The sequence below is a fragment of the Oryzias melastigma genome, linkage group LG20 (genome assembly GCF_002922805.2).
Source record: "Oryzias melastigma strain HK-1 linkage group LG20, ASM292280v2, whole genome shotgun sequence".
NCBI classification, from domain to species: Eukaryota; Metazoa; Chordata; class Actinopteri; order Beloniformes; family Adrianichthyidae; genus Oryzias; species Oryzias melastigma.
This window is the reverse complement of record NC_050531.1, coordinates 20,926,777-20,949,575: the sequence shown is the minus strand read 5'-3', so window position 1 is coordinate 20,949,575 and position 22,799 is coordinate 20,926,777. Positions and strand designations below refer to the sequence as shown.

At 44.3% G+C, this 22,799-nt stretch overlaps 4 protein-coding genes across 15 annotated transcripts in view; 2 read left to right on the top strand and 2 right to left on the bottom strand.

Annotated features, from left to right (window-relative positions):
- LOC112151031 (microtubule-associated protein 4) overlaps positions 1–3,328 on the top strand; it is a 111,504-nt gene extending 108,176 nt beyond the window's left edge. For 8 of the 9 annotated variants that reach the window (XM_024279639.2, XM_024279636.2, XM_024279635.2 and 5 more), the window contains one exon: positions 13–3,328. In XM_024279639.2, the coding sequence (XP_024135407.1) occupies positions 13–20 (8 nt within the window). In that variant the 3' untranslated portion in view covers positions 21–3,328. The remainder of the gene's footprint in view (positions 1–12) is intronic. The other variant, XM_024279632.2, reaches the window with a different exon arrangement.
- Positions 3,329–4,768: 1,440 nt separating this feature from the next.
- ift74 (intraflagellar transport 74) lies at positions 4,769–16,563 on the top strand. The gene is made up of 20 exons (XM_024279877.1): positions 4,769–4,950; positions 5,201–5,334; positions 5,404–5,539; positions 5,706–5,754; positions 5,832–5,930; positions 6,014–6,074; positions 6,158–6,217; positions 6,296–6,357; positions 13,662–13,800; positions 13,974–14,036; positions 14,145–14,288; positions 14,368–14,408; positions 14,496–14,575; positions 14,656–14,709; positions 14,936–15,033; positions 15,106–15,232; positions 15,296–15,459; positions 15,525–15,650; positions 15,716–15,776; positions 16,318–16,563. Exons 2-20 carry the CDS (start codon positions 5,206–5,208, stop codon positions 16,440–16,442), a joined length of 1,818 nt encoding a protein of 605 aa, XP_024135645.1. The 5' UTR covers positions 4,769–4,950; positions 5,201–5,205; the 3' UTR covers positions 16,443–16,563.
- Positions 8,756–12,881, bottom strand: LOC112151165 (leucine-rich repeat-containing protein 19). 2 transcript variants are annotated; one of them, XM_024279878.2, is made up of 8 exons: positions 12,507–12,881; positions 11,832–12,383; positions 11,628–11,733; positions 11,312–11,562; positions 11,076–11,187; positions 10,640–10,718; positions 9,643–9,840; positions 8,756–9,243 (listed from the first exon to the last, which is right to left on the bottom strand). In XM_024279878.2, exons 2-8 carry the CDS (start codon positions 11,855–11,857, stop codon positions 8,921–8,923), a joined length of 1,095 nt encoding a protein of 364 aa, XP_024135646.1. In that variant the 5' UTR covers positions 11,858–12,383; positions 12,507–12,881; the 3' UTR covers positions 8,756–8,920. The 2 variants fall into 2 exon arrangements, with proteins under 2 accessions (XP_024135646.1, XP_024135647.1); XM_024279879.2 differs by lacking the exon at positions 11,832–12,383 and having other exon boundaries at positions 12,507–12,880.
- Positions 16,564–16,970: 407 nt separating the features above from the next.
- Positions 16,971–22,799, bottom strand: part of zcchc2 (zinc finger, CCHC domain containing 2) — a 19,560-nt gene continuing 13,731 nt past the window's right edge. For 2 of the 3 annotated variants that reach the window (XM_024279875.2, XM_024279876.2), the window contains 5 exons: positions 20,530–20,597; positions 20,370–20,452; positions 20,180–20,296; positions 18,602–20,107; positions 18,347–18,488 (listed from right to left, as the gene is read on the bottom strand). In XM_024279875.2, coding sequence (XP_024135643.1) covers positions 18,427–18,488; positions 18,602–20,107; positions 20,180–20,296; positions 20,370–20,452; positions 20,530–20,597 — 1,836 coding nt within the window. In that variant the 3' untranslated portion in view covers positions 18,347–18,426. Of the gene's footprint in view, positions 18,489–18,601; positions 20,108–20,179; positions 20,297–20,369; positions 20,453–20,529; positions 20,598–22,799 lie in introns of all 3 variants that reach the window. The other variant, XM_024279874.2, reaches the window with a different exon arrangement.

Here is a 22,799-nt window from a genome sequence, read left to right as displayed (position 1 = left end):
CTTATCTTGCAGGCATCTAATTCTTCTAACCCTCTCCCCCTCCCCTCCTCCTCATTTCAACCCCCCCTCCACACCTCCCCCACCCCTCCTCTCCTTGTTTTTATATTTTATCTTTTGCACCCCCTCTCTGCCTCCCCCCTTCCTGTCCCCCCAAAAACTGTCTGCTGCAGATTGAGTCTTTCCAGCTCAACTTCCGCGAGAACGCTCGCTCTTGCACGGACCACGGCGCCAACATCGTCATCTGCCCCTCCCCTCACCCCAGGACAACGGCAACAGACCCCGCCCACATGGCCCCTCCTGCACAGCCTCTCTCCATTTAACACAGTGTATAGCCGGCTGCATGATCACTCCCTCCACCCCCTCCCAGAGGGTGGGGGGGCAGCTCCTCCTCTCGTCAACCTCCTTCATCTTAAACGTGTTGCGATGGTGCGGTCGTCCCCCCTCCCCCGTCCACGCCTCGGCTCTCGTCTCGGACGGCGTTCCCTCGGCCTCACTCGTAGAGCAGCGGCGAAACCCGTGTGACCCTCAGTGACATCATCATCTGACTCACCTGTTCCATAGTGATGGACTTCACAGCTCATTTACCGTGAACACCCAAAAAACGAAGGTTACTCAAATCCTTTAGGCTCTTTCTTCTCTGTGTTTGTGATGACGTGTTGGAGTGACGTAGAAAAGAGCTTTAGCTTTACGTTTGGATCTGTTTTTCCTTCTTATCTATTTATTTATTCTGTCTCTAAAAGCAATACAGCAGGTGGTGGAGTATTCTCCAGTCGTACATCTCGGAAACACGCACAGATTTCTGCGAACTCGGACACACAGAGGAGAGGGCGGTTCCGGTCAGAGAGAGAAGAAAGGTTGAGTTGTGCCTGGAATGTATTTGGAAGAGTAGGCTCTGTCTAGTGTGTCTCTTACGTGCCTCGCGTCCGTCTTACCTGAAAACCCGACGGTGCAGCCCGGACCTGCTCCAGGCGGGCCGGGTTCTGTCGTGAGGGTCGGCCGGTTGTCGGCCGGTGGTTGTTGTCAGGTAGACTCGATGTGACTCAGATTTCCCTCTAACTGCTGCCTTTCATCATGCATGGCTAGATCTCCTAAACTGACAGTTCTTCTGTTGTGACATCCATTGTGAAATCTCAAAGGGCAACTTGTTTTTTTGTTTGTTTTTTTTTATGTAAAATGAGCTTAAAGTTGTAGATGCTGACGGCTGCAGTGTCACCTTTAAACCAAGTGCTCCTAACTTTGCATGTAGTCGAGAAATCGTGAAATTTATGCCTTTGAAACGCACGAAAACACTGACAAACTCATGAAGCTGCTGCTGTCTGAGATGACAGAAGTCTGACCTAATCCAGCTAGAACCCAGAGTAGAATAAATAGTCCGATCCACCGTTCCACGTGAACTCCTGATACATCAGCCTGAATATGACTCTCAGAAACCCTCAACGTACTTCATCAGATTGTACTGAAACGACGAGAAACCGGCTCCATGTCAAACGCTAACGCTTTAGCAAACATGGCTGCCATGCACGGTCACATCTCATTTTAGCTTTTTCGTTTTTTTTTTGCGTCATCCAATTTTTGACTCAGCAAACTGATGAGCAGAATTTCCATTTATATAAAACGACTCAAAGCACATTACAGGACACACTATACACCCTGTACAGCTGTCTGATATTAACAAAATAATAATAAAAGTCTACTTTCTGATCAAGTTTCACAATAAGAGCGTATCTAAAGGATATTACTGACAATGGACACAGCCTCAAACTGCATATTTAAAAAATAAACTGCTTAAGGAATGGAAAGGATCTCATTTTTAGTCCATTTTTACGCAAAAATTTCCCTTTTTTTTCTTTTGCGTTATGCTAACAGCGTTTTTTTTTTTTGCTGACTCAGCAAATTGATGAGCAGAACTTCCTGTTTTACAAATTCAACATGTATTCAAAAGATTCAAACCACAACAAGACACTATACACCCTGTACAGCTGTCTGATATTAACCAAAAAAAGTCTACTTTCTGATCAAGTTACATAATAAGATAAAGAAACTGCAAATCACGATTTAGAAAATAAACTCCTTAACGAATGAAGTTTGCTACAAGGTTCGTACCTCACTATTCTCTCTGTACAGCTGTCTGTCAAATTTTCAAAATAAGAGTCAATATTACTGAGAAGGGACGCAGCCTCAAACTGCTAATCACGTTTTTTAATTTTCAAAAACTGCTGCTTAACAAAAGGAGAAAGCTTTGCTTCAAACTGAACCGCACCTTAACGCTTTCATGTATCGAAGAGGGCTGATATCTAACTGTAAACGTACTTTTATGAAGACATAATCTAATGGGAGCTTTTTGTATCCAGCTCCTCACTTATTCTATTGTTTTTGCTCACACTGAAATCCATTTAAAGATATTAGTATTTTATTCCAGTGTTTAAACAGAATCGGGCAATAATTAGTATTTATTGTTCTAGGGATTTTCTTGATTGTTTTATAAGGAGGAGATGCGTTTGCCCGCAGACGAGTTCCCGCCTCTACTGCTTGTTGCTGAGCTCCTCTTCATCGCCATGAAATTCCAAAAGAAACGAAATGCTGCAGCAAAAGGGTTTGTTGTGGGGGGGTTGGTTTCCACAGTTTTAAAGGGGAGGAAGGGTTTTATCATGACTGTTATGGCTGTTAATTATTCTTAGTCTGAGAAATGCCTTTTTCCTTTGAAAGGGGCCACTGAATTGTCGACGCAACACTTTCTTTTTGTACATGTATTTATGGTTGTTTTCCTGCAGCCTCGTGGTGGGCGGGGCTGCACCTGCCACTAAACTAAAGACTCCTCCCAGAAGCTGCAAACCTGGCAACCTAAAAAACCTATCCCAGTTCGCCCACAAATCCAGTCTTAAGGTAGTCAAACAGAAGGCGTGAATCTGATGACGTGGGGGCGGAGTGACTTGTGCAGGTTCCTTTAGACTCACACGAGGCTGCTTGAGAGTATTTAGAAACTGAAGGGAGGGAGCCTAACACACTATAGCTCGACGGTAACACGACTAACTGTGAGAGTCCAGTTTGTGACGAATGCTGGTCAGAGAGCTCTCCATGGAGCAGTGAGACGGTTCATCCATCGCTCTAGAGCACCTTCTAAACCTGCAGAGCATGCTTACATCACACAGTGGATGTGTTAGCTAGACTTATCATTTGCAGACCCTCCTTGAAGTTCTGTGTGGGTTTTCTTTTTTAAGTTTCTTTCCTCTTCTTTTATTTTTTTGGATTGAGCAAAAGTGTTTATTGTGATTACTTGTTAATTAGTGATGTGATTATTAAACATGAAATAAATTGGACTAAAATTCTCCTTTTGTGACAGTTTCTTGTGTTCTTTAAAATAAGTCAGAAGTATTTCATGTTTTTGTGACATTTGAGGACTTCTATGGTAGCATTTTCTTTAAATTTTTTTTTCAAAATAAATCATCTTCCAGATTAATTTACACAATCCCTTTTTATTCTAAAATCAATTCTAAGTTGATTAGGTTTATCATTTACACTTGTATTTAATTTAAACTGCTCCTAAAATTGATCATTATAAAAAACTAACATTTTTGTCTAAAAAACAAAGCACAAATAAAACATTCCCTCAAGAGAAGTTATTTTTTGATGATTTATTTTACTGAAATTGTTTCCTTTTAAATATTAACTATATACAATGAACAAAAATATAAAGGCAACACTTTTGTTTTTGCTCCCATTTGTCATGAGATGAAGTCATAAAGATCTAAAATGTTTTCTACAAATACAAAACCATTTGTCTCAAATCTTGTTTACAATTCTGTGATGGTGAACACGTATTTGTTGAGGTCATCTATCACACCTCACAGGTGTGCCATATCCAGAAGTGGAATATTAGTGGCAAAGGATAAGACAGCATGAATACATAACCTTTTCCTTTAATGGAGTTTAGTTTACGAGTTTCAGAGGAGCAAGACTGTATTTAACTGACTGCTGTTAATGTGGCATTAGAAGAAGAAAATATACAAAATCTAAAGCCAATAGTAAAATAAAGAATCATTTCATGAATAAAAAAAATGTTCAAAACAACATAAATCAGGGAAAATCCCAACAACTATTTTACTTTGAATCATTTGAGGATAAATGGTTAGAGGTTCTGATCAGAACATTGAAATGTAATATTACTCTAATCCAGAGGTCTGCAGCCAAACTTTGGAGGTACTGACTCATCCCTCCATCTCTCTCTTTAGGTTAAAAAAGAAATGCAAACAATTTGAATAAATAAGTTTGCAGTTTTTTTTTTTTTTTTAGTTAATGAAGTGTTCTAGTTTAGTTGTTTAACTTGTCATTTAAGTGAACAATATGATTTTAAATACATCTGCTGTCTGAGATGTGCATCATTAAAATGAGCTTTAAGGACATTATCTTTTGCAGCACAACTGTCTCCTTACAGCATAGAAATGTATTTACATGCATATATTTTAAATTTCTCACATTTTTTATTTAAAAGTAAACCTGCTGCAGCAGCAGTGAGATCTTATTTGACACCGTGTATTTTATTTTGAAAGGAACTTGTGTGTGCAGGTCTTAAAAGTGAAGGAAGTTGAAGTAGTAATTTACAATAAAAAATATTACACTATCATTATTAAATTATTGTAAATAATAAAAAGCTATTCATAAATGAATGGTCCAATGGAATTAGAAACTATTCTCTGAACGTTTTGGTCTCGACCTGTCGTTCTAACACGTGCACTTCCTATGGTGGCCTCCAGGGGGCAGCAGCGCCGCCTCAACATGAGCCAAAATGAGCAGAAGAAGAAAATGGTTACTGGGGTAACGACAACACTACCATCAGCGTCTCGTTGCTAATGTTTTTATCGTGGGCTCATTGCTCTATTTTTGATTTTTCTGCGGCGTGAGGAGTTTAGGACATTTAAATACGACGAAAGGGGAAAAGGAGACGCTTTAAAGGTACGGAAGATGATATGTAGCAGTAAGCTAGCAATCACCTAAAAATAATGGGTTATTTAAACAAACAAAACACTGACTTTAGGTGTTACGTCTTTAAAATGTAAACGGGATGATGTTTACTTTAAATTCATAGGAAAAGTAGACCTTAGTTTCTCCTTAAGCTCCGGTTAAACCTCCGAACCTGTGGTGTTCGGTGAGCTGAACCTCTTCCGGTTCAGCTCGGTAAAGGTCACGTGACAATCTGTTTCAGCCTCCATGGCGAGCCAGCGCCCCCCCTCCAGCATGGGGAGACCCTCCAGCCGCAGTGGATCAGCGGCCCCTGGTGCTGGAAGACCCCCGACGGCGGTCCGACCCCCTCCTACAGCTATTAGGGTCCCCACTGCAGTAAGACCTCCACATCCCAGCATGCACACTTATCCAAACTACAAACTCTGACACCTTTATCACCCCCAGATGGTTCCTGGTACGAGTGGTTATCCTGGCATGAGGGGGGGCATTCCCACCCCAGGGGTTCTGGCTGCACCCATCAAAGTGACGGACAGACCGGTGACCCAGCAGGGGCTCAGCGGGATGAAGACCGGCATCAAAGGTATTCCTAACCTGTCGTGTTTGGAGGAAGAGAAATACTGCCTTTACCCCAAGAGCACCATCCACACTGTCAAGCAGGGAGGTGGAACCATCATAGTTTGGGGCTGTACGCTCACGCCCATCAGTTTGTCTTCACGTCCTCCACTCCTCTGCTCTCCTCCCTGCAGGCCCTCAGAGACAGATTCTGGACAAATCCTACTACCTGGGCCTCCTCAGGTGAGGAACATCAGCACTAAGAGATCCTGCCTGAAATGTAGAACATCTGGAGAAAAACTCTGTTGTTTTCCTGTTAGGAGTAAAATCAACGAGTTGATGACAGAAACCACCAAACTCCACAAAGAAATCGACAACTACAACCAGGAGAACTCTGTGTACCTCTGCTATGAGAAGAGGTGGGTGGTGCTTACACGAGTTTGCACTGACACTATAAGAATAAGAGTTTTTTTCATAAATAAACGGGTTGTGTTTGCCTCAGAGCTGAAGATCTGGCTGCAGAGATAAAGGACCTACAGGGCCAGCTGGCTGACCACAACATGGTATCTTTTTAACTTTCATTCATTTGGAGGAGGAATCTGTTGGATCAGCAACTGATTGTTCACCTAGTTCTTCCTTTTTCCAGCTGGTGGATAAGCTCAACACCAACACAGAGATGGAGGAGATGATCAACGACTACAGCATGGTAAGAAGGTTTTCTTCAGTCACGGAAAATAATCTGTATTTCCTGTCACTGTCAGGATTCTTCTTCCTGTTTCTGCAGCTGAAAGCCCAGAATGACAGAGAGGCTCAGAGTATCGACAACATCTTCACAGAAAGAAGGGAGTGAGTATTGAAAGTTTACGCCTATAAGGAGTTCAGGTTTGGGGTTATTTTCCCCCTCAGATCACTGACAGATCTCTGCCTGCATCTTTCAAACTGTTTAAAATTTTAGATCTGTACTTCAAAAAAAAAAAGATTGCTGCAGCATTTGTACCAGAAGTGGCTTTTTGAGGGTGTGCATGTGCTATTTAACCCACATGTGTCAAAGTCAAGGCCCGGGGGCCGGATCTGGCCCTCTGGGTAATTCTATCCGGTCCTCAAGATCATTTGTTTTATTGTCATTAATGGGCCGATGTTATCCTGTGCTCATTTCTAACTTATATCATTTTGACTAAATATACAATTAAAATATAAAAGTAAAATATTGAAAGTTATTTAAGGTTTAAGTTGATTTATTCTGGAATAATATTCTGGCCTTTTTGTCAGTCATAATTATGTTAAAAAGTTCCGATTTTAAAGTTTTAAAATTGGCATTACGCTAGCGCTGTGGACTATTTTGGCATTTTGCTAGGCTATTTTGGAGTTTAGGTAGTATTTCAGCTACATGTTAGCTGTTTTGGCTAATTTACGCTGTTTTCAGTTTGTTAAGGCTATTTTGCCATTTAGTTAATATTTTAGCTTGCTATCAGCTTTGGCGTTTTCAGCTATCAATTTCAGCATCTTCAGCTATCATCACTAGCATCTTCAGTGGCCAAATTCAGCTTACAGCATTCGCGTTAGCATTATAGCAGGTAATGCTATAGATCTAGTCCATAGTTATGTTAAAAAGTTACTGTTTTAAAGTTTTAAAATGTAGTTTTAGTGTGTTCAGTAAATGTTTATCCTGTTCGGCCCGCGACCTAAGTTGTGTTTTGGATTTTTGCCCCTTGTGTGATTGAGTTTGACACCCCTGATTTAACCCTTTAACACCGGGGAAATTTCCAGAGACAGCAAAATAACACATGTTCTTCGAACTACACAATCCAAATCCAGTGCATTCTGAAGCTGTGAAAAGGGAATTTCAGGGCAAATAATTCCAATTTCAACATGTTCAATGGACGCCTTTGGAAGTAGAGCCCATATAGTGTCTTAAAAATGTGCGTAGTGATGGACAAACATGAGTTTTTAGCACATTTCCATTGACGTTTCATTGTTGCTTAAACTCAAGTTTCTGATGGCAGTGTGATAATAGCTTCAGAGCTAGCCTTCAATTAACCCTTTAACACCAAAGCTCCGGTGTTTATGTTCTGTGATTTGTAGTAACTTTTCAACCGTTAACACGATCAACGTAATTCCAGGAGATTCTGAAGAAGAAAAGCGGCGTGACCAATGACGCCTCAGGTGTTAAAGGGTTAAAGAAACCAACTCCTAAAGCTTGCATTAGAGCTTGAATTTTTGCACAACATCACCATGGCAACACTGGAAATCCAAAAGTATTCGTCTGTCATAGATTTTATAAGATGTCCCACAGATTAGAGAGAAAAACGATTCCGGGAATTACACTGTTTTTATTTTTTTAAGAATTAATCTATAAATTGATTAAGAAAATGAAAATATTTCACTCCGACAATCCTGTTACTTCTTCGTCACCATGACACAAGACCAACGAGCTGTCAAAGGACACCAGGGACAACATTGTAGACCAGGTCTGTCAAATTCCAGGCTTCGTGGGCCGGCCACGCCCCCTAATCTGCTGCTGATCACCTCAGTGTTGGTTTAGCCAATAAGGAGCTTCGATGGCAGCCTGTTTGGAAAACATGAAGGATCTTGACACCCCGTTGTAGATCTAAACAAACTAAAAAATGCCTGGAGCATGACACTGATCCCAAAACAAATCACAAAGGAGTGGCTAAGTAAGAAGCATTCACGTTTCTAGATTGGTTTAGCCAAAAAGCCAAAAATATGATGACTCTTATTTAATACATTCTAAATCCTTGCGTGATCCATGTCAGTCACATTTTTTAGAACATTTTTTATTATAGAACTGACCAACAGGTTAAATTGGGAGTGTTTGAAAAAACTTTGGAGGGGAAGTCTCCTTCAAAATAAAAGAATAGGAAGAAACATTAGACTGCTGTCTCCTTTCACTGGTAATATTTGACCTCTTTGAGGTAGTAACTGAATTGCAATGTATTCTTTTTAAGAGATTTGGTCAGCTAATGCAACCAAAAAGTTTAAACTCTAGATCCGCTGAGATAACGAATATCCTCAAAGCAGGACTTTATTTTGAAAAATGTATGCAGACTCATGGAAGTGGGGATGCTAACTGGTCCAGGAAGAGCAAAACTGCACCACTGTAATATGTTATTTAAAGTGGTGCATCACATTTCTAAAAAAATGACTTTAATAGTTAATCAGATTGGAAAAGTTATTAATAAAATTAAAAATAAAGGTTAAATCATCAATAAAACTGACATTTTCGTGACTGGCTGTTGTCAGACTCCCAGCTTTGGTTTGTATTTGAGTAGACCAGTAGTTACAGGCAGTACTTAGACACGCTCAGGTTGCGTAGCTCATCGACACACAAATAGTGGTCAAAAACATAAAAAGAGAGTTCTAGCAATAAATCTCCGACTTCCCGTCTTCCTTATGGTTCTGGATCTTCCCTCTTGATGTATGGATCCTCAAAGAACCCGTCCTCCTCCTCCTCTTGTATCTGGTTGTGCTCCTCCTCAAAGGTGAACGTCTGATGGGTTTGGTGGTCTCCTGTCACGGAGAAAACCGTTGACGCGTTGTCTCTGTCCTCCTCCTCCTCGTCTTCATCCCGCAGCTGCCGATGGCGGTAGTTGTAGAAGCTTTTGTACCAGGAAGGTCCTTTGACCGCAGTTACGATCAGCACGGAGGTGGTCAACGCCAGGACCCCCACGCTCGCTGTGAACTTCCACGTGTTCCCGCCCACAGGCGGCCGGTCTGGTTGAAGGACAGAGAGGAGATTCTGTTTTGAAGCTGTTAGAAACACTGAGAACACCTGATGACGTCCTGTAATCATCAGTTCTCCTGTAGGTCATTTAGAAGTCAAAGACTTTCTTCATGAGTGAAAGAGTTAAAGACCTTCACTGCTGATCCAACTAAACAAAACGATTTAGATTTCTAGACAGAATCGGGCTCCTCAGAAAAATCTATCCTGGTTTCAAACTACAACTGTGGTAAATCTCTGTTTGGGTTTAAGACAACTGTTTCTAAAGGAGAGACATTCTAGATCAACCATGCAAAGGTCACAAAAACAGTGATAGAATTCCAAATGTCCCTAATGTGTAAAACCATCTCAGAACTTCAAAGAAAGTTTGAACTCTACGCTGGAAAGCTCACCGGTGCTGTTCCTGGTGTTCTGATTGGCTGTGCTTTGAAGCCCTACGGTCGACCGAGGAGGCTGCTGGGAGGGGATGGTGGTTTTTTGTGGGCTCGTTGAGGAAGTGACTGGTGGAAGTGTGGAACACGAAGCTGTAGCCTCCAGGATGCTTCTTCGAGCCTGCTCTGCTGGAGATGCGCAGAGGATGTTCGGAGCTCCTGAACAAACACCAAATGACATCAGTCAGTTTCTGCTCTCAGCGTTGACTGAAGCAGGAGAACTGTTGTACTCAAACCTTAACTGGTAAACAAACATCCAGCTATGGACTGGAAACATGAGCTTTTTGTCTACATGGACGAGTATTTAGAGCTACGTACACACCCGGCATATAAAGTCTGTTAAAGAATGTGCTAGCATAGCCTATGGTGTTCACACTGGACGAGCATACCAACACATACATGTCTGCCCCCTACAGTAGAAAGAGTCTTGGTGAGGAATGTCAAAGTGGTGGTGAATCGTGGTCCAGGCTTTTTCTTTCACAGCTCTATTCCAAGGTGTGGCCGATGCTCATTAAGTGGCACCTGCTGGCCATTAAAGATGGAGGCCTCGCTCAGGGAGCAGAGCAGGAGGACGCTGGGTTTGAGGGTTAGATTTTGTTGTGCTGTTTTGGTTTGTTTTGTGCCTCAGCAGTCTTACACTGTTGTTACTGTTTTGTTTCTAGCCCTTGTCCTCTCTTATAGGGTCCTGATAGACCCCAGCCTTACATTTAAGTATGATCCCTCCCATGACAAAGGTGGACAGGATTTTATATCTGCCACGGACACCAATGAAAATAAAACAATAATTGGAAAAAAAGGTCCAGATGACCCCACTTCCAATGTAAACATGTCTAAGAGCACAAGGGCTAGAGAAACATTTGTTCTCCACACTGAGGAGAAGAGTTTGATCCCTCAGATGCTCATGAACATGCAGACTGTGTCCCTGCGTCTCGTTAACCAGCAGACGGCGAACTGATACCAATGACGGCTGTCATCTTTCCCATGGTGCTTAGCAGTGAGCAGGAGCAGTTCCAGGGGTTGCCTTGGAGGTGAATCACCTAAAGTGACAAGAAGATCTGATTATCATGACATTCAACAGAAAATTGACTTTCTGATGCATTGGTGGCTAAAGAAGCCAAACGAACGACATTCACCAGAGCTCTGCTTTTCCTCTTGTCCGCTCTAGAGATGGACTCTAGTGGAGTCTCGGGCTATGTCAGAATTCCTTCCCTACTCACTATATAGTGCGTTCACCATTTTATAAAGCTGTCTGAATCTATGATTCCAAAATTGAGTGCCTGAAAAATTTCCCAGAAGTCTTTGCAAAAAAATTGGATAAACTGTTGCTCACTACATTTTTTTTAGTAGTTAGGGACTAGAGTGGAAATTCAGACAGTCTTAGTCTGTCTGCTTACCTGTAGCTTGTTGAGGCTCGCCGTCAGCTTTAAGGGGAGTTCCGTCAGCTGGTTGTGGGACAGATCCAGCTCTGTCAGAGCATTCAGGCCAGAAAAAGCTTCCGAGTTCAAGCTAAACCCAAAAAGGGAGAGATTTTTTTTGTTGTTTTTAGATGGTCCATCCAGGTTTAAAAAATCTCTGTTGTAGAAATTCAACCAATGTCACATCAGAAGTAAAAAATTTCTCTGGTGTTCACCTGCTGATGTTGTTCCTGGACAGAGACAGCAGCCGGAGGTTCGGGAGCTTGGAGAAGCACTCAGCTGCTACAGAAGTGACCATGTTGTTGTCTAAGTACAGCTTCTCCAGTGAAGGATAGGTTTCCAGGGATTTCCGGTCCATCTCGTTCAGCGTGATCATGTTCCCGCTCATGTCTAATGTGGTAACGGCGGTCATGTTGTCGTTACCAGGGATGACTTGCAGATTCATCCCAGTCTGGTTCACCACCAGCTGATGGAGGGAGCAGAAGTTGCACAAATTGGCACACAAATCAGATTCAGGGGGGTGTTTCATACTTGGCTCTCATCTTTCGCAGCGACAGTTGAATTTCCTGCCAGCACTGTCAGCGCCGTCAGCCACAGCAGGAAGAAAGAAGGTCCACAGGTCTTCTCCATTGTCCTCCTGGGAAAACAGACACCATTTCTCTTCTGTTTAACCAAAGCAAACACAGATTCGAGTGAGAAAAGGGGTGCAAACGAAAACTAGAACTATTCCCTAACCTCCACAGTTCTGGGGCTTGACCCATATGGATACTGTAGGTTTCTGGGTTGGTTGTAGAGAGGAGCAGCTACTCAGGTGTGTCTTGTAGTTCCTTTGTGGTTTGTACAGTCAATTCAAGGGGAGTCATAGAATGGTACGTACCATTGTGATGCATATAGTAAGTGTAGCGTGAAGTATTGGTAAGGAAATTGAAAGTTACATGCACTCATGACATACGGGTTGAGATTGAGTTAATTGAGAGTGGAGCTTACAGAAAGTTTAGTAAAAATGTACACATTTGTGCTGTGGGGTTAAGAGCTTTATGACTGCTGAGAAACAGCTGCAACACAGTCCATACTTCACTGTCTCATCACGCAGAGCCAGGGCACCTCCTGGTTGAACATTTCCATCTTGAAGCGGCCGCTCCGGTACACTCACAGGCTGCATTTCCAGCCTCACAGACACACCAGAAGCTAAAGGTTTCCACATCCACTCAGCTGACTCTCAACAATGTGAACTGTCAACAAATAGCTGTCAGCTGGTGGATCTTCAGCTGTTAAATCCATTTGACTCTTTGAAACAAAAACATAGAAATACATTGGAAGACTTTGGGTTCATCATCAACAGCAAAGTCGCCCTGTTCTGCTGAAACACTCTCCGATTCCTCTGAAATGAGAATCAAAGACGACACTTACCTGTCCTCCGCTCTGAGGTGAACCCCTTCACCTGCTCAGTCAGCACAGCACTGACCCTTGTTCCTTGTGTGAGATTCCAGCGACTGCTCCTGCTAGCTAACCATTTATGATCCATCCAGCCAGCTCCTCACTTTCATTCTTATGCAGTTTAATTAGCGACTGAGCCTTGAGTTAAAACCTCTTTTTAATGATTAAGTCCGTGTGCCTATTTAGATAAAGATCCCTGAGCTTCAGACAAAGCAAAAAGCTGTTGGACTGAAGAGGTTAGGAGGAGGAAATGTCCAGGAGGGATAAGAAGAAGAGAGTAAACATTTGCACTTTATGGCAGGGCTGCACGTCCTCAGATACGGCTGCTTGCGACATAAAACCCATGAGTGTGTGGACTGGAGGTCTTCAGTGCAGACATCACCTGAAAACTGATCAGAGGGTTTCATTTTAAGGCCGGGAATCAATTAAAAAAAATTAGCGAATGAATCACAAACCTGGAAAAAATTAATCGCGATTAATGATTATTATTTTTATTTAGTCTGAGTATTTGCCAATAACTTGTTAACTGTGAATAATCACAATATGAAATCACACATTACACTCCACATTTAAAGCATTTATTTTTAAATACTGCTGCCAATCGATTAGAAAAAACATCTGATTAATCGCACTTTTGCGTTTTGATTAATCGCAATTTTTACCAGGTAAAGTTTATTTATAGAATATGGCAGCTGACCACTGATCAAATAATCCGCTTTTTGTGAAGAAGGGATCTAAACCACAAAAATAGCAAGAATAAAGTACTAAAAAACGATTTCTTTTGTAAGTGACCATGGTGTAAGTGAGATAATACCCAAAATCTTTTGACGTACACTGTGGAAGCCTGACCCGTCGAGTTAAAGCGAAGGACTGTTTCTTTGATTCATTTGTGTTAGTGCATATTAACACGTTAATTATTTTTGATTAATTGCGTGCGTTATCGCGTTAATGTTTACAACCCTATTTAATTTTTGTTTCAAAGCGTGTTTCTTTTCTAATTCTGTGCCACCATATAAGCAGGAAGTGGTAAAACCGGCCTCATCTGAACATTTAGATAAAAATGTTCTCCTCTCATCCTTGTTTCACATTCCAGTATTTCACGTCTTTATCCGTTCTCCACCTCTGCAGGAGAGAGGAGCAGATCAAGGCCGTTGAGGAGGAGATCAGGATGGAGCGGCAGATGGCGGACAGAGTCGTCCAGTCCATGCCGGCCGCCAAACAAGAGAAGTACTTCAGCATGGCAGCGACCAATGAGCAGCTGCTGCAGGTAAACTGTTAGTGCATCTGCTTCACACACTCATGTAAAAACACGGCGTAAATCCACAGTTTTAGTTGGTTTTTCTCGCATTTTTAATTAAGGAAAGACATGATGAAAGAATCCTCATGTGTGATGTGTAAAGAAAACATTGGTACCTGAATAGTTTCATCAATGCTCCACAGAAGCTGGCCGTCCTCCAAGAAGAGCTGGACAATCTGCAAACCAGGAAGGAGGATTTTGAAGAGGTCAGCGATCAGACGAGAAGTTTACATTCAGGAAAACGTTCAGAATCTGCAACACAAACACAGACGATGGAGGATTACAAACCCGGGTTTGTTTGTTTCTGCTGACAGGAGCTGTCACACTCGCAGATCAAGCAGGAAGTAGTTAGACTTCACGAAATGTTGTCGGCGATGGAGGCCAAACGGGACGCCATGGAGGCGGAGCAAAAGAGCATGCGCTCCCCCAAGGAGGAGAGGGAGAAGCTGTTCCAGCAGGTCGAGCTCCAAAACACACACGGGAGCAGGGCGGCACGATAAAGGAGCAGAAACTGAAACATGTTCCTCTGTTGTCCAGGTGAAGGAGGACAACCAGGAAATAGCCACCATGGAGCGCCAGTTTGTATTCCTGCCTCTGAGCTGCTCAGTCGTGTGTTCAGAAACAAAAGCGTGTGTGTTGATGTGTGTGCTTACATGTGCTGTCAGGCTGGCTGAGATCAGGGAGAGAACCAGACAGACGGTGGAGGAGATCCAGCATCTGGAGGAGAACTCTGAGGCCGCTCAGGGTGACTGACACTTTTACTGAGCAGCATCCATGTGTCCTCTGTGAGTGCTAACAGGACTTCTCTATGAACACTGTCTTCAGGGGAGGTTCAACAGAAGTTCAAGGAGCTGAAAAGGAAAGAGGAGGAGATTGACCGTAAGTTAGATCATCATATCCTGTATGTATATATATATATATAAATATGACTTCTTTAAAGGACATTCTGTGCAAAATCATCTAAAGTCAATAGTCACATGAACCCTTTCATGCCGTTAACCAATCAAGCACTTTAATGTTTATATCAGAATAAACTTTTGGAATTAAATAACTTATAAACCCGTGTGTGTTTCATGCTAATGTCAGACTCTGGTTTTCCTGTCAGAGTTCATGGAGTCCTTCGATGAGTTCAAAGCTGAGGAGCTGCAGAAGCAGAGCCAGACTCAGGAGAGCATCCTCTCGCTCCTGGAGCACTGCAGCAGGGTGAGATCAGGTCGTCTGCAGACGTCGGGGGGACCAGGCCTTCCTGGAGTAAATGGAAACTCCTGTGTGCAGAACACGCTGAGGCTGCGGCAGGTGGATGCCGTGACGGCCAGCGAGCTGAAGAACATGCAGGAGGTTTTGGTCAGCAAGGAGACGGACGTGGTCCAATCAGAGAGCACGGCCAGAGGACTGACGGCTGGTCAGTGAGTCTCTCAGAGTGACGTTTGTGCGTCCGCACTCACTGATGGATCCTTTTGTCCAGAATCCCGGCGGCTGCAGCAGGACCTGGAGAAGGTGCAGCAGCTGGAGGGGAAGATCACGTCGGAGCTCAGCGGCCTGCAGGAGCAGGTGGGCAGCATGGAGTCTGAGCTGCACACCTACCGAGACCTGGACGCCCTGAAGCGCACCGGCGAGGACAGGAAGAAGGTATGCGAGGCCGGGTGATCACGCCGACCCCGCCCTCCAGCTGACAGCTGCTCTCTGTGGTGCAGAAACTGCTGGAGGAACGCGCGCTGCTGAGTCAGCGGCGGGATTCCTTCACCCAGCTCCTGGAGGAGATGAACGCCACATTCAAAGATCTGAAGACCAAACTGCAGGAGAACGAGACCCACACACAGGTTAGAATTCCAACCCGGTTCTGAAGCCACAACCAGACACCCAAACGGACCTGTTTGTGTTTCAGCTGGCAAACCTGGAGAAGAAGTGGCAGCACTTGGAGAAGAACAACTTTGTGATGAAAGAGTGTATCCTTCAGACAGTCTGGGTGGTTGTTTCTGCCGGCGCGTGAAATGAATCAGGATCTCTGATTTGACGGAACATGGCTCCGCCCATCCACACGGTGAAGAAAGACCATAATGTTTCCACCGCCATGCTTGGCAGTGGGGATGGGGTTCATTTCTCCTCCTCCTGTGACCTTTAACCCCCAGCTTGTTGCTGATAGTTTTGTATGATCTCCTCCCTTAAATCCATTGAAAGCTCTTTAGTCTGGATTCTGACTGAACAGGTGTCGGTTATTAGGGGATGAAATATTTATTTCCCTCAATCAAATGCTAATAAATGTATATCATTTCTTTAAATTGGATTTTTACGTTTTCAGTTTAGGTGAACCCCCATTACTGTGACTGTCGGTTCATTTCTAGGTTCTTCTTCTTGTGGTCTTCATCCTCTCTTCCTCTTCATGTGAAAAATTCCCATCAGCCCTTTTTTCGTTCAACATTTGCATTGCCCGTCTTTCCACCAGCTTCATCCGCCGTCACGCGTGTCTCTCCTTAACCGCAGCCGCAGTCATCGCCTCAAAGACTCGGGAGAGCGACTTCACCCCCGTGGCCAAGAACGTGGCCCAGCAGCTGGCCGACTACAACGGCCTGCTGGTCAAGTCTCTGCAGAGCAAGAGCCGCCCGCTGTCCTGATGGAACATTCTGAGTTATGGTTTATGCAGGAAACGTTTCAGCTGAGAATGTATTTCAAGTTTATAACATATTCTAGATTCTTCAGCTGGATTTCAATAAAAAAAAAAATACTTGAAGCCGACTCAAGTTCACTTCCTGTTTTTATATTTATTGCTTTTAATTACAGGGAGAAAAAAACAGTTTGCATAAAATCCAAATACTACTCTAGAAATGTATTTGACCTTTCTCCAGTAAATGGGCATCAGAGTACAGTAAACATTACAGCTGAGGATGGCAGCAGCGCCCCCTTTAGGTGTGGAAGGACAGTACAGCATTTAACACACAATCACAACACGACGGCTCGTTTGGCGCTCCTTCACCTTCCTCCTTCCTCCACCTCCACCCATCCGGATCCACACTTTAGGTTCTCAAGTCGGAGACAGAAAATACTCTCAGAATAAAAGCATGTTTAGGAAGTGTTTGATGCACATCAACATAAGAAGCAGTTAGTGGAAACTCAAATGAAAATGATTTGTTTTTGTCACGTGGTTTACAGATTCTGAATGTTTTTATTAACTGCAAATACAACAAACTGGAACTTTTGGACAGGAAATCAAACAAAATAGCAGCAATAGTTGTGACACCTTCTCTTCTTACAAGCTGCTTTTCAAGCCTTTGAACTGCAAATAAAACATTTCAAAATAAATGTCACTGAAGGGTTCCTTCAAACTAAAAACAGTTTATTTTTTTGTTACAAGAAATGTTTCCTTAAAAATCACATACAAATAAAACACTTCCTGCCACTCGGCCTTCTCAGGAAATTGAACTTGGATCAAGTGTCGAAAGAAGTTTATCTACAGACATCAAACGTATCTCTCGTTTGTCCAGAAATCTTAAAAACGAAGGGTTTTTGTGTGAGTGTGGTAAAGCTGCCGTGGGAGCAGTGCTGGGATTTCTGCTGCTACGCCATCGCCAGACGTTACCGTGACGTCCAGCAAACACAGCTGGAGGCCAAAGCTGCTGCTTCAGCTCAGAACATGAAAAAACCTTAAATAGTTTTACTTTCTAGAGAAATCATCCAAGCAGTAAAGGGGGCGCAGTTACCATCTTCACCATAAAACTGATTCCTTCTGAAGACGACCTTCACAACAAACATGGCAGCTTTGTAAGGTCCATCTGGAGGAGGAGCTGGGCAGTGTCGATCTCATTTGTAGTTTGATTTAAGTCTAAAATATTACACATAAAAAAAGAGAAATAAAAAAGCTGGCTGCACTAAAGAATATCAAAAACAAACAGCAGTTTGCTTTTTTTTCAGCACAAATGAAAAGAAATCTTAGTTCTGGCGCTGTTACAGTTCACGCTATGCTTTAGTGCATTTATCCAGATTTAAAAAACAAATATTACAAAGCAGCAATCACCTTCCAGACAAACATTCTGTATGTTGAGTGGCAAACATCGCTCAAGACTTTAATACAGATTCCTAATGAGAAGGTGTACATTCATTTCAGCAAAATAGAAAAAACAAAAACATTGTTCTGCTTCCATCACTCTTTTTGATTTTTGATCTTTGAAAACGGCTGTACAAGACAATAAAATCTGACAGTAATCATGAGGCGAAAGCATAAATAGGCTCCTTTAGAAAGAAGTGTATTAAGAACATTTGAACTGACACTAGAGTCTCATGTAAAAACAAAAATACTCTTAACTTTCTAATAATTAAGTAATAATTTAATATTTTCCAACCCTCAGTGCAAAAATATCAAAGCTGAAGGGGAGGGGGAGGGAGAGGGGGCAGGAGTCACATGACTCTGCCGGGTTCGAGTCATCCCCATGGAAACGAGACAGTTGTCAGGCACATGTCAGGTTTGTCCACTGAGCCCTTGAAGGTCGCTCTGCTGGAGGACAGGACAGCTGCCTCAGGGAGCCGCTCGCGGGGAGCGCCGTACCTGTGGGAGGGGGGCGGGGCGCGGCTGAGCGGGGGCGCCGCTCCTCTTCATGTTTCCGTTTAGTCGGCGTTGTCAAGTGCTTCTGAAACGTGGGAGCCCGGGTACTTCAGCCGGAAACCACCTGCAACGCAGACGAGTTCAGGATGTGACCAAAGCTGATGGTTAGCTTACGGCGCTAAAACGCATTTTAATAAAATATTTATTTTAAAAAAGAGAAGCGTGTGGAAGCTCCACCTTGCTGGCTGGAGTCCATGGAAGGCTGGTTGCAGTCCTGAGCGTAGTGGCCGCTCACGCCGCAGTTGAAGCACGAAACGCTGCCGTTCTTCTTGTTGACTCCGCCCCCTGCCAGAGCGGCCATGGGCAGCATCCCCAGAGGACTGGGGTAAATGTGCTGGTAGACTCTCTGGCAGAAGGACGCCGCTGGAGCCAGCTGCTGCTGCAGGTTGTAGTTGGCGGCGGCCGCCATCGCCGCCGCCTGACTGCCAAGCATGTCCGAGTGGCTGTGAGTCTGAAGGTAGGGGGACGCTGGGGGCGGACCCGTGGTGAAAAACGGCGGCAGGGTGGCGGCGCCGTTGGCCTGGTGGGATGGGGGGGGCTGGGTGAGGTAGCTGTTGCTGCACAGGTTGGTGAGCTGGAAGAGAGACGGCGGAACGCTGAAGACGTGGCGCGCCGCCATCTGGTGGCCGGGGAAGTACAGAGGAGCCTGGCAGCCAGAGGCGGCGCTCGCGCCGCCGCGGCTGCCGCAGTTGTTGTGGCAGCCGCACGTTCCACAGCCCCCTGGCGGCTGCTGCTGCTGGGGGGGTGTGGGCTGCTGAGGGGGCAGCGGTTGGCTCTGCTGGAGGGTGAGGGGGCTGCCCGTGGCGGCGGGGGCGGTGCCACAGGAAGCGCTGCTGCTGCTGTGGGAGGGGCCGTCGCTCTGCGTGGAGCTGTGAACGAGGGAGGGGCTGTGGCTGCGGGCGGGGCCCGGGCTCTGTGTGAGGGCGGGTCCAGGGGGGGCCACCCCCGGCACCATGGGGGCTCCGACGGAGGGCAGAACAGAGTTGGGCACCAGGGGGAGGCTGTAGGCGGGAGGCATGCCCGAGGGAAGGCTCAGGCCGTGGTGCTTGGCGGGGGAGGAGTCCACATGCGGCAGAGCGGCCAGCCCCGGACTGACGTTGACCGGGTCTTGGCAGGACAGCAGGGGGGAGGAGTAGGAGGTGGGCCCGGGGGACATGACTCTCATGGCTCTGACGGGGGGCGGGTGTGGGCCTGCGGGGCTGGACTCCGGCGCCCCCTCAGGGCAGGCGGGGCTCTGGGGCAGGGCGGTTTTGAACCTCTGAACCAGCGGCTGCACCCCCAGGTTAGCCGGGGGGTGGAGCCCAAATGGGGGGATCCCAAAGGGGGGCAGCACCTCCCTCTTCTCGGGGTCCCCGGTGGCGCCCGGGCCTGGGACAGGTGGAGGTCCTAAAGACATCTGCACCATCATCCCCCCCAGGGCCTTCCCGTCAGGAACCAGGTTCTGGGCCGGGGGGGAGACCACGGGGATGGCTGAGTCGGCGGCTCCGTTGGGAAGAACGCAGGGAATAGGGTTGATGAAGGACAGGGGGGGGAACTCGGCGCCGGCGTCGGAGCAGAGAGTCTCCATCTGAGGCTTCAGGTTGTTGGAAGACAGACAGCGGACCCCCTCCACCACAGCCGGGTCTGTGAAGTACATGGCGGCAGTGCCCCCCTTCCTGCCATCGTCAGAGTGGCTGTCTGTGTCTGAAAGGAAAAGGGGGAGGAGTCAGTGCTGGGGGTTGGCTCGTGGGGAGCGCGTCTGTGTGTGTGCTTCACCTTTGTTGTTGTCATCCTCGCTGTCCAGGCTCTCGGCGCCGCGGTGCTGGGGGCTGGAGGGGGAGCTGTAGCTCTCCGACGACGTGTCGCCGCAGGTGTCAGGAATAGACACGCCCCCTGAAAGAAGGCGTTGATGTTTTGACTTCTAAAAAATGTATTTTCTGTAACAAAGTGTTACCCATCAGCTCACCTTTCCTCTGAGGGGACCGCGCCGCTGCCAGGTTAGTCACGGTAACGAAGCCGCCCCCTTTTCCCTTCGATCCACCCTTTTCCCTGTGGAAACAGCACGACAGTGACAACATGGCGGCGCAGCAGAACCTGAACTTTTTTCATGTGAGCGCAGCACCAACCTGTCTGCAGGCTGGACTCTGCTCTTCATCTTAGCGACGGCGTGGATTCTCTTCTCAGACTCACGATGCTGCAAACACCCAAAACAAGATTTGTCATTCACTCAAGCGGATGCCAAGAATCAGAAAAAAAATCTACTCCTGGTGATTAGAGAGGACGTTTAGTGAAGATCACACAGCAGACGTTTACGAGTGTGACCAGGCGAGGGCGCTCCGTCAGATCAGCCTCTGATCACATGATCACACAGATCAAACCGGCCGACTCGCCCAATCATTAACTCGTCCTTCTGGAACTGCAAGTCATCCTGAGGTGAATTCTGTTCCTCACTGCTTTGCTTGTGTGGCTCGTCTGCTTCAACAAACCTAGTTTGCTTTTTGTTTTTTGGGTTGTTTTTTTTAGGATTTCTCCGTTTCTGATAACAAACAGCAGAAAACTGAAGCAGCTATGGATCCATAGCCCCCAGTCATTTAAGCTAAAGTTTGCAGCTGTACTTCAGATCTGCAGGAATTCACTGAAATTATACATTTTATAACCAACTAAAAGCAGTTTTTACCTTAAAAAACAAACGACATTAAAGGAACATCATTTCTCGGATTTGATGAATTGATGTTGATATTCTTAGTAACAAGATTAATGACTATTATTTAATTTTTTAATCCATTTCTCATTCAGATCAGTTCTATTTTTTTTGTTAAAGTTATTTTTATTTCATTTAGTAACAATACATAACACTGAAATAATGCAACAGTAAATAAATGAAAACAAGCAGAAAGAATAAAACTTATATTATCTGCCTCTGTTGCTAAATCAACAAAATTAAATCAAAATATATCAAACAAGGAAAATGAAAATGATCTTTTACATAAATATTAGGGACATATAAGCAAAAATGCATACACATTTACATTAACAGTTGTCTATATAAACCCTCATTTAATTCTATTTACCTAAACTAGGTCCAGTGGCATTAACTATATAAGTTTTATGAAATTATTTTTCTACACATTATCTGTAATATTTGCTCCCTCTTAATAACACTTTTAAAGGCAGCTATTGTTTTAGTATTTTTGATTTCCTTGTCCAGTTTATTCCATATGCTGGAACCATAGATCTCTCCAACACTTGTGTTCTAAATCTTGGTTTTCTGAATATTTCATGTTATTTAAAGTTGATATGACTCTATCTTTTATTGAATTGATCCTGTAAATTGAGGAGTAACTATGACCTGTGTGCCTTAGACATAAGTTTGAGAATATTATAATCAACTATGTCACTAAACTTTAGTATTTTTCACCTTTGTTCAGCTTTAACCTGATTGCTTTTAGTCTTGCCTGCAGCCAAATAGGAAAACTTTAAAATGCAGTAGTGATTTACTCAAAAAAACAGCTGACTGTATACGAGTACTGGACTGAGTGACCCCTCCCCAGTTGTTTCGAACAGGAAGTAACTGCTGGCTCCAAAAAGCCAAAACCCTATAGACTTCTATAGAGTTTAAATCAGCTGTTAGTCATTCTATTTGTCAGAATCACTGTTCTGTTATCTTTTTTTTTAATATGCTCTTCATAAACCCATTTTTATTTCCAAGATATTTATTTTTATTGCAAGTCAATCCAGTTACAAACCGGCCAATCAGAAGCTTCAATAAGGTTTGAAATGTTTGCCGGCGTCTCCCAAGCCTCCCATCAAGCTTGCTTTTTATTGACGACAGCCGTTGCTATAGAAACGTAGACTCAGACCAATCACTGTCGACTGGCTCCAAGATGCAGAAAAATGGTAACTGAGTCAGCTTCATTAAGCTGGAGCCAATAGCAAGAGATTTTCTATGGGTGATGTCACAGTCGCTCAGTCCAGCGCTCATATACAGTCATGGGTACTATTTATGAAAAAGCTAGTTTTTATAAAGGTCAAAACTGAAGCATTTCTTGAATGGGAACTATAAATAAAGCTCCAGCTTTAAGCTTCACATTAAAGTTTCCTTTTGTTTTCCTCCAGGAATACTGTTCTAGTTTTTGTATAAAAGTTATTAATTCTTGGTCCAGTTCTTTATACAGTCTGGTTGTTATTCTGAAATAACGGCTGGAAATAAATGAGCAGAAGCTAAAGAAGAGCTGCAGCATCTGCACCAACGAGTATTTCAGAAAATACTACAGACTGTGTTCATCTCTGGTGGAGTCTAAACCTTTCATTTCATTTCATTTTCATTTCATTTATTGATTTATAAAGCACCTTCCACCACCAGTCAAGGAGGCCCAAAGTGCTGTACACAAGGAAA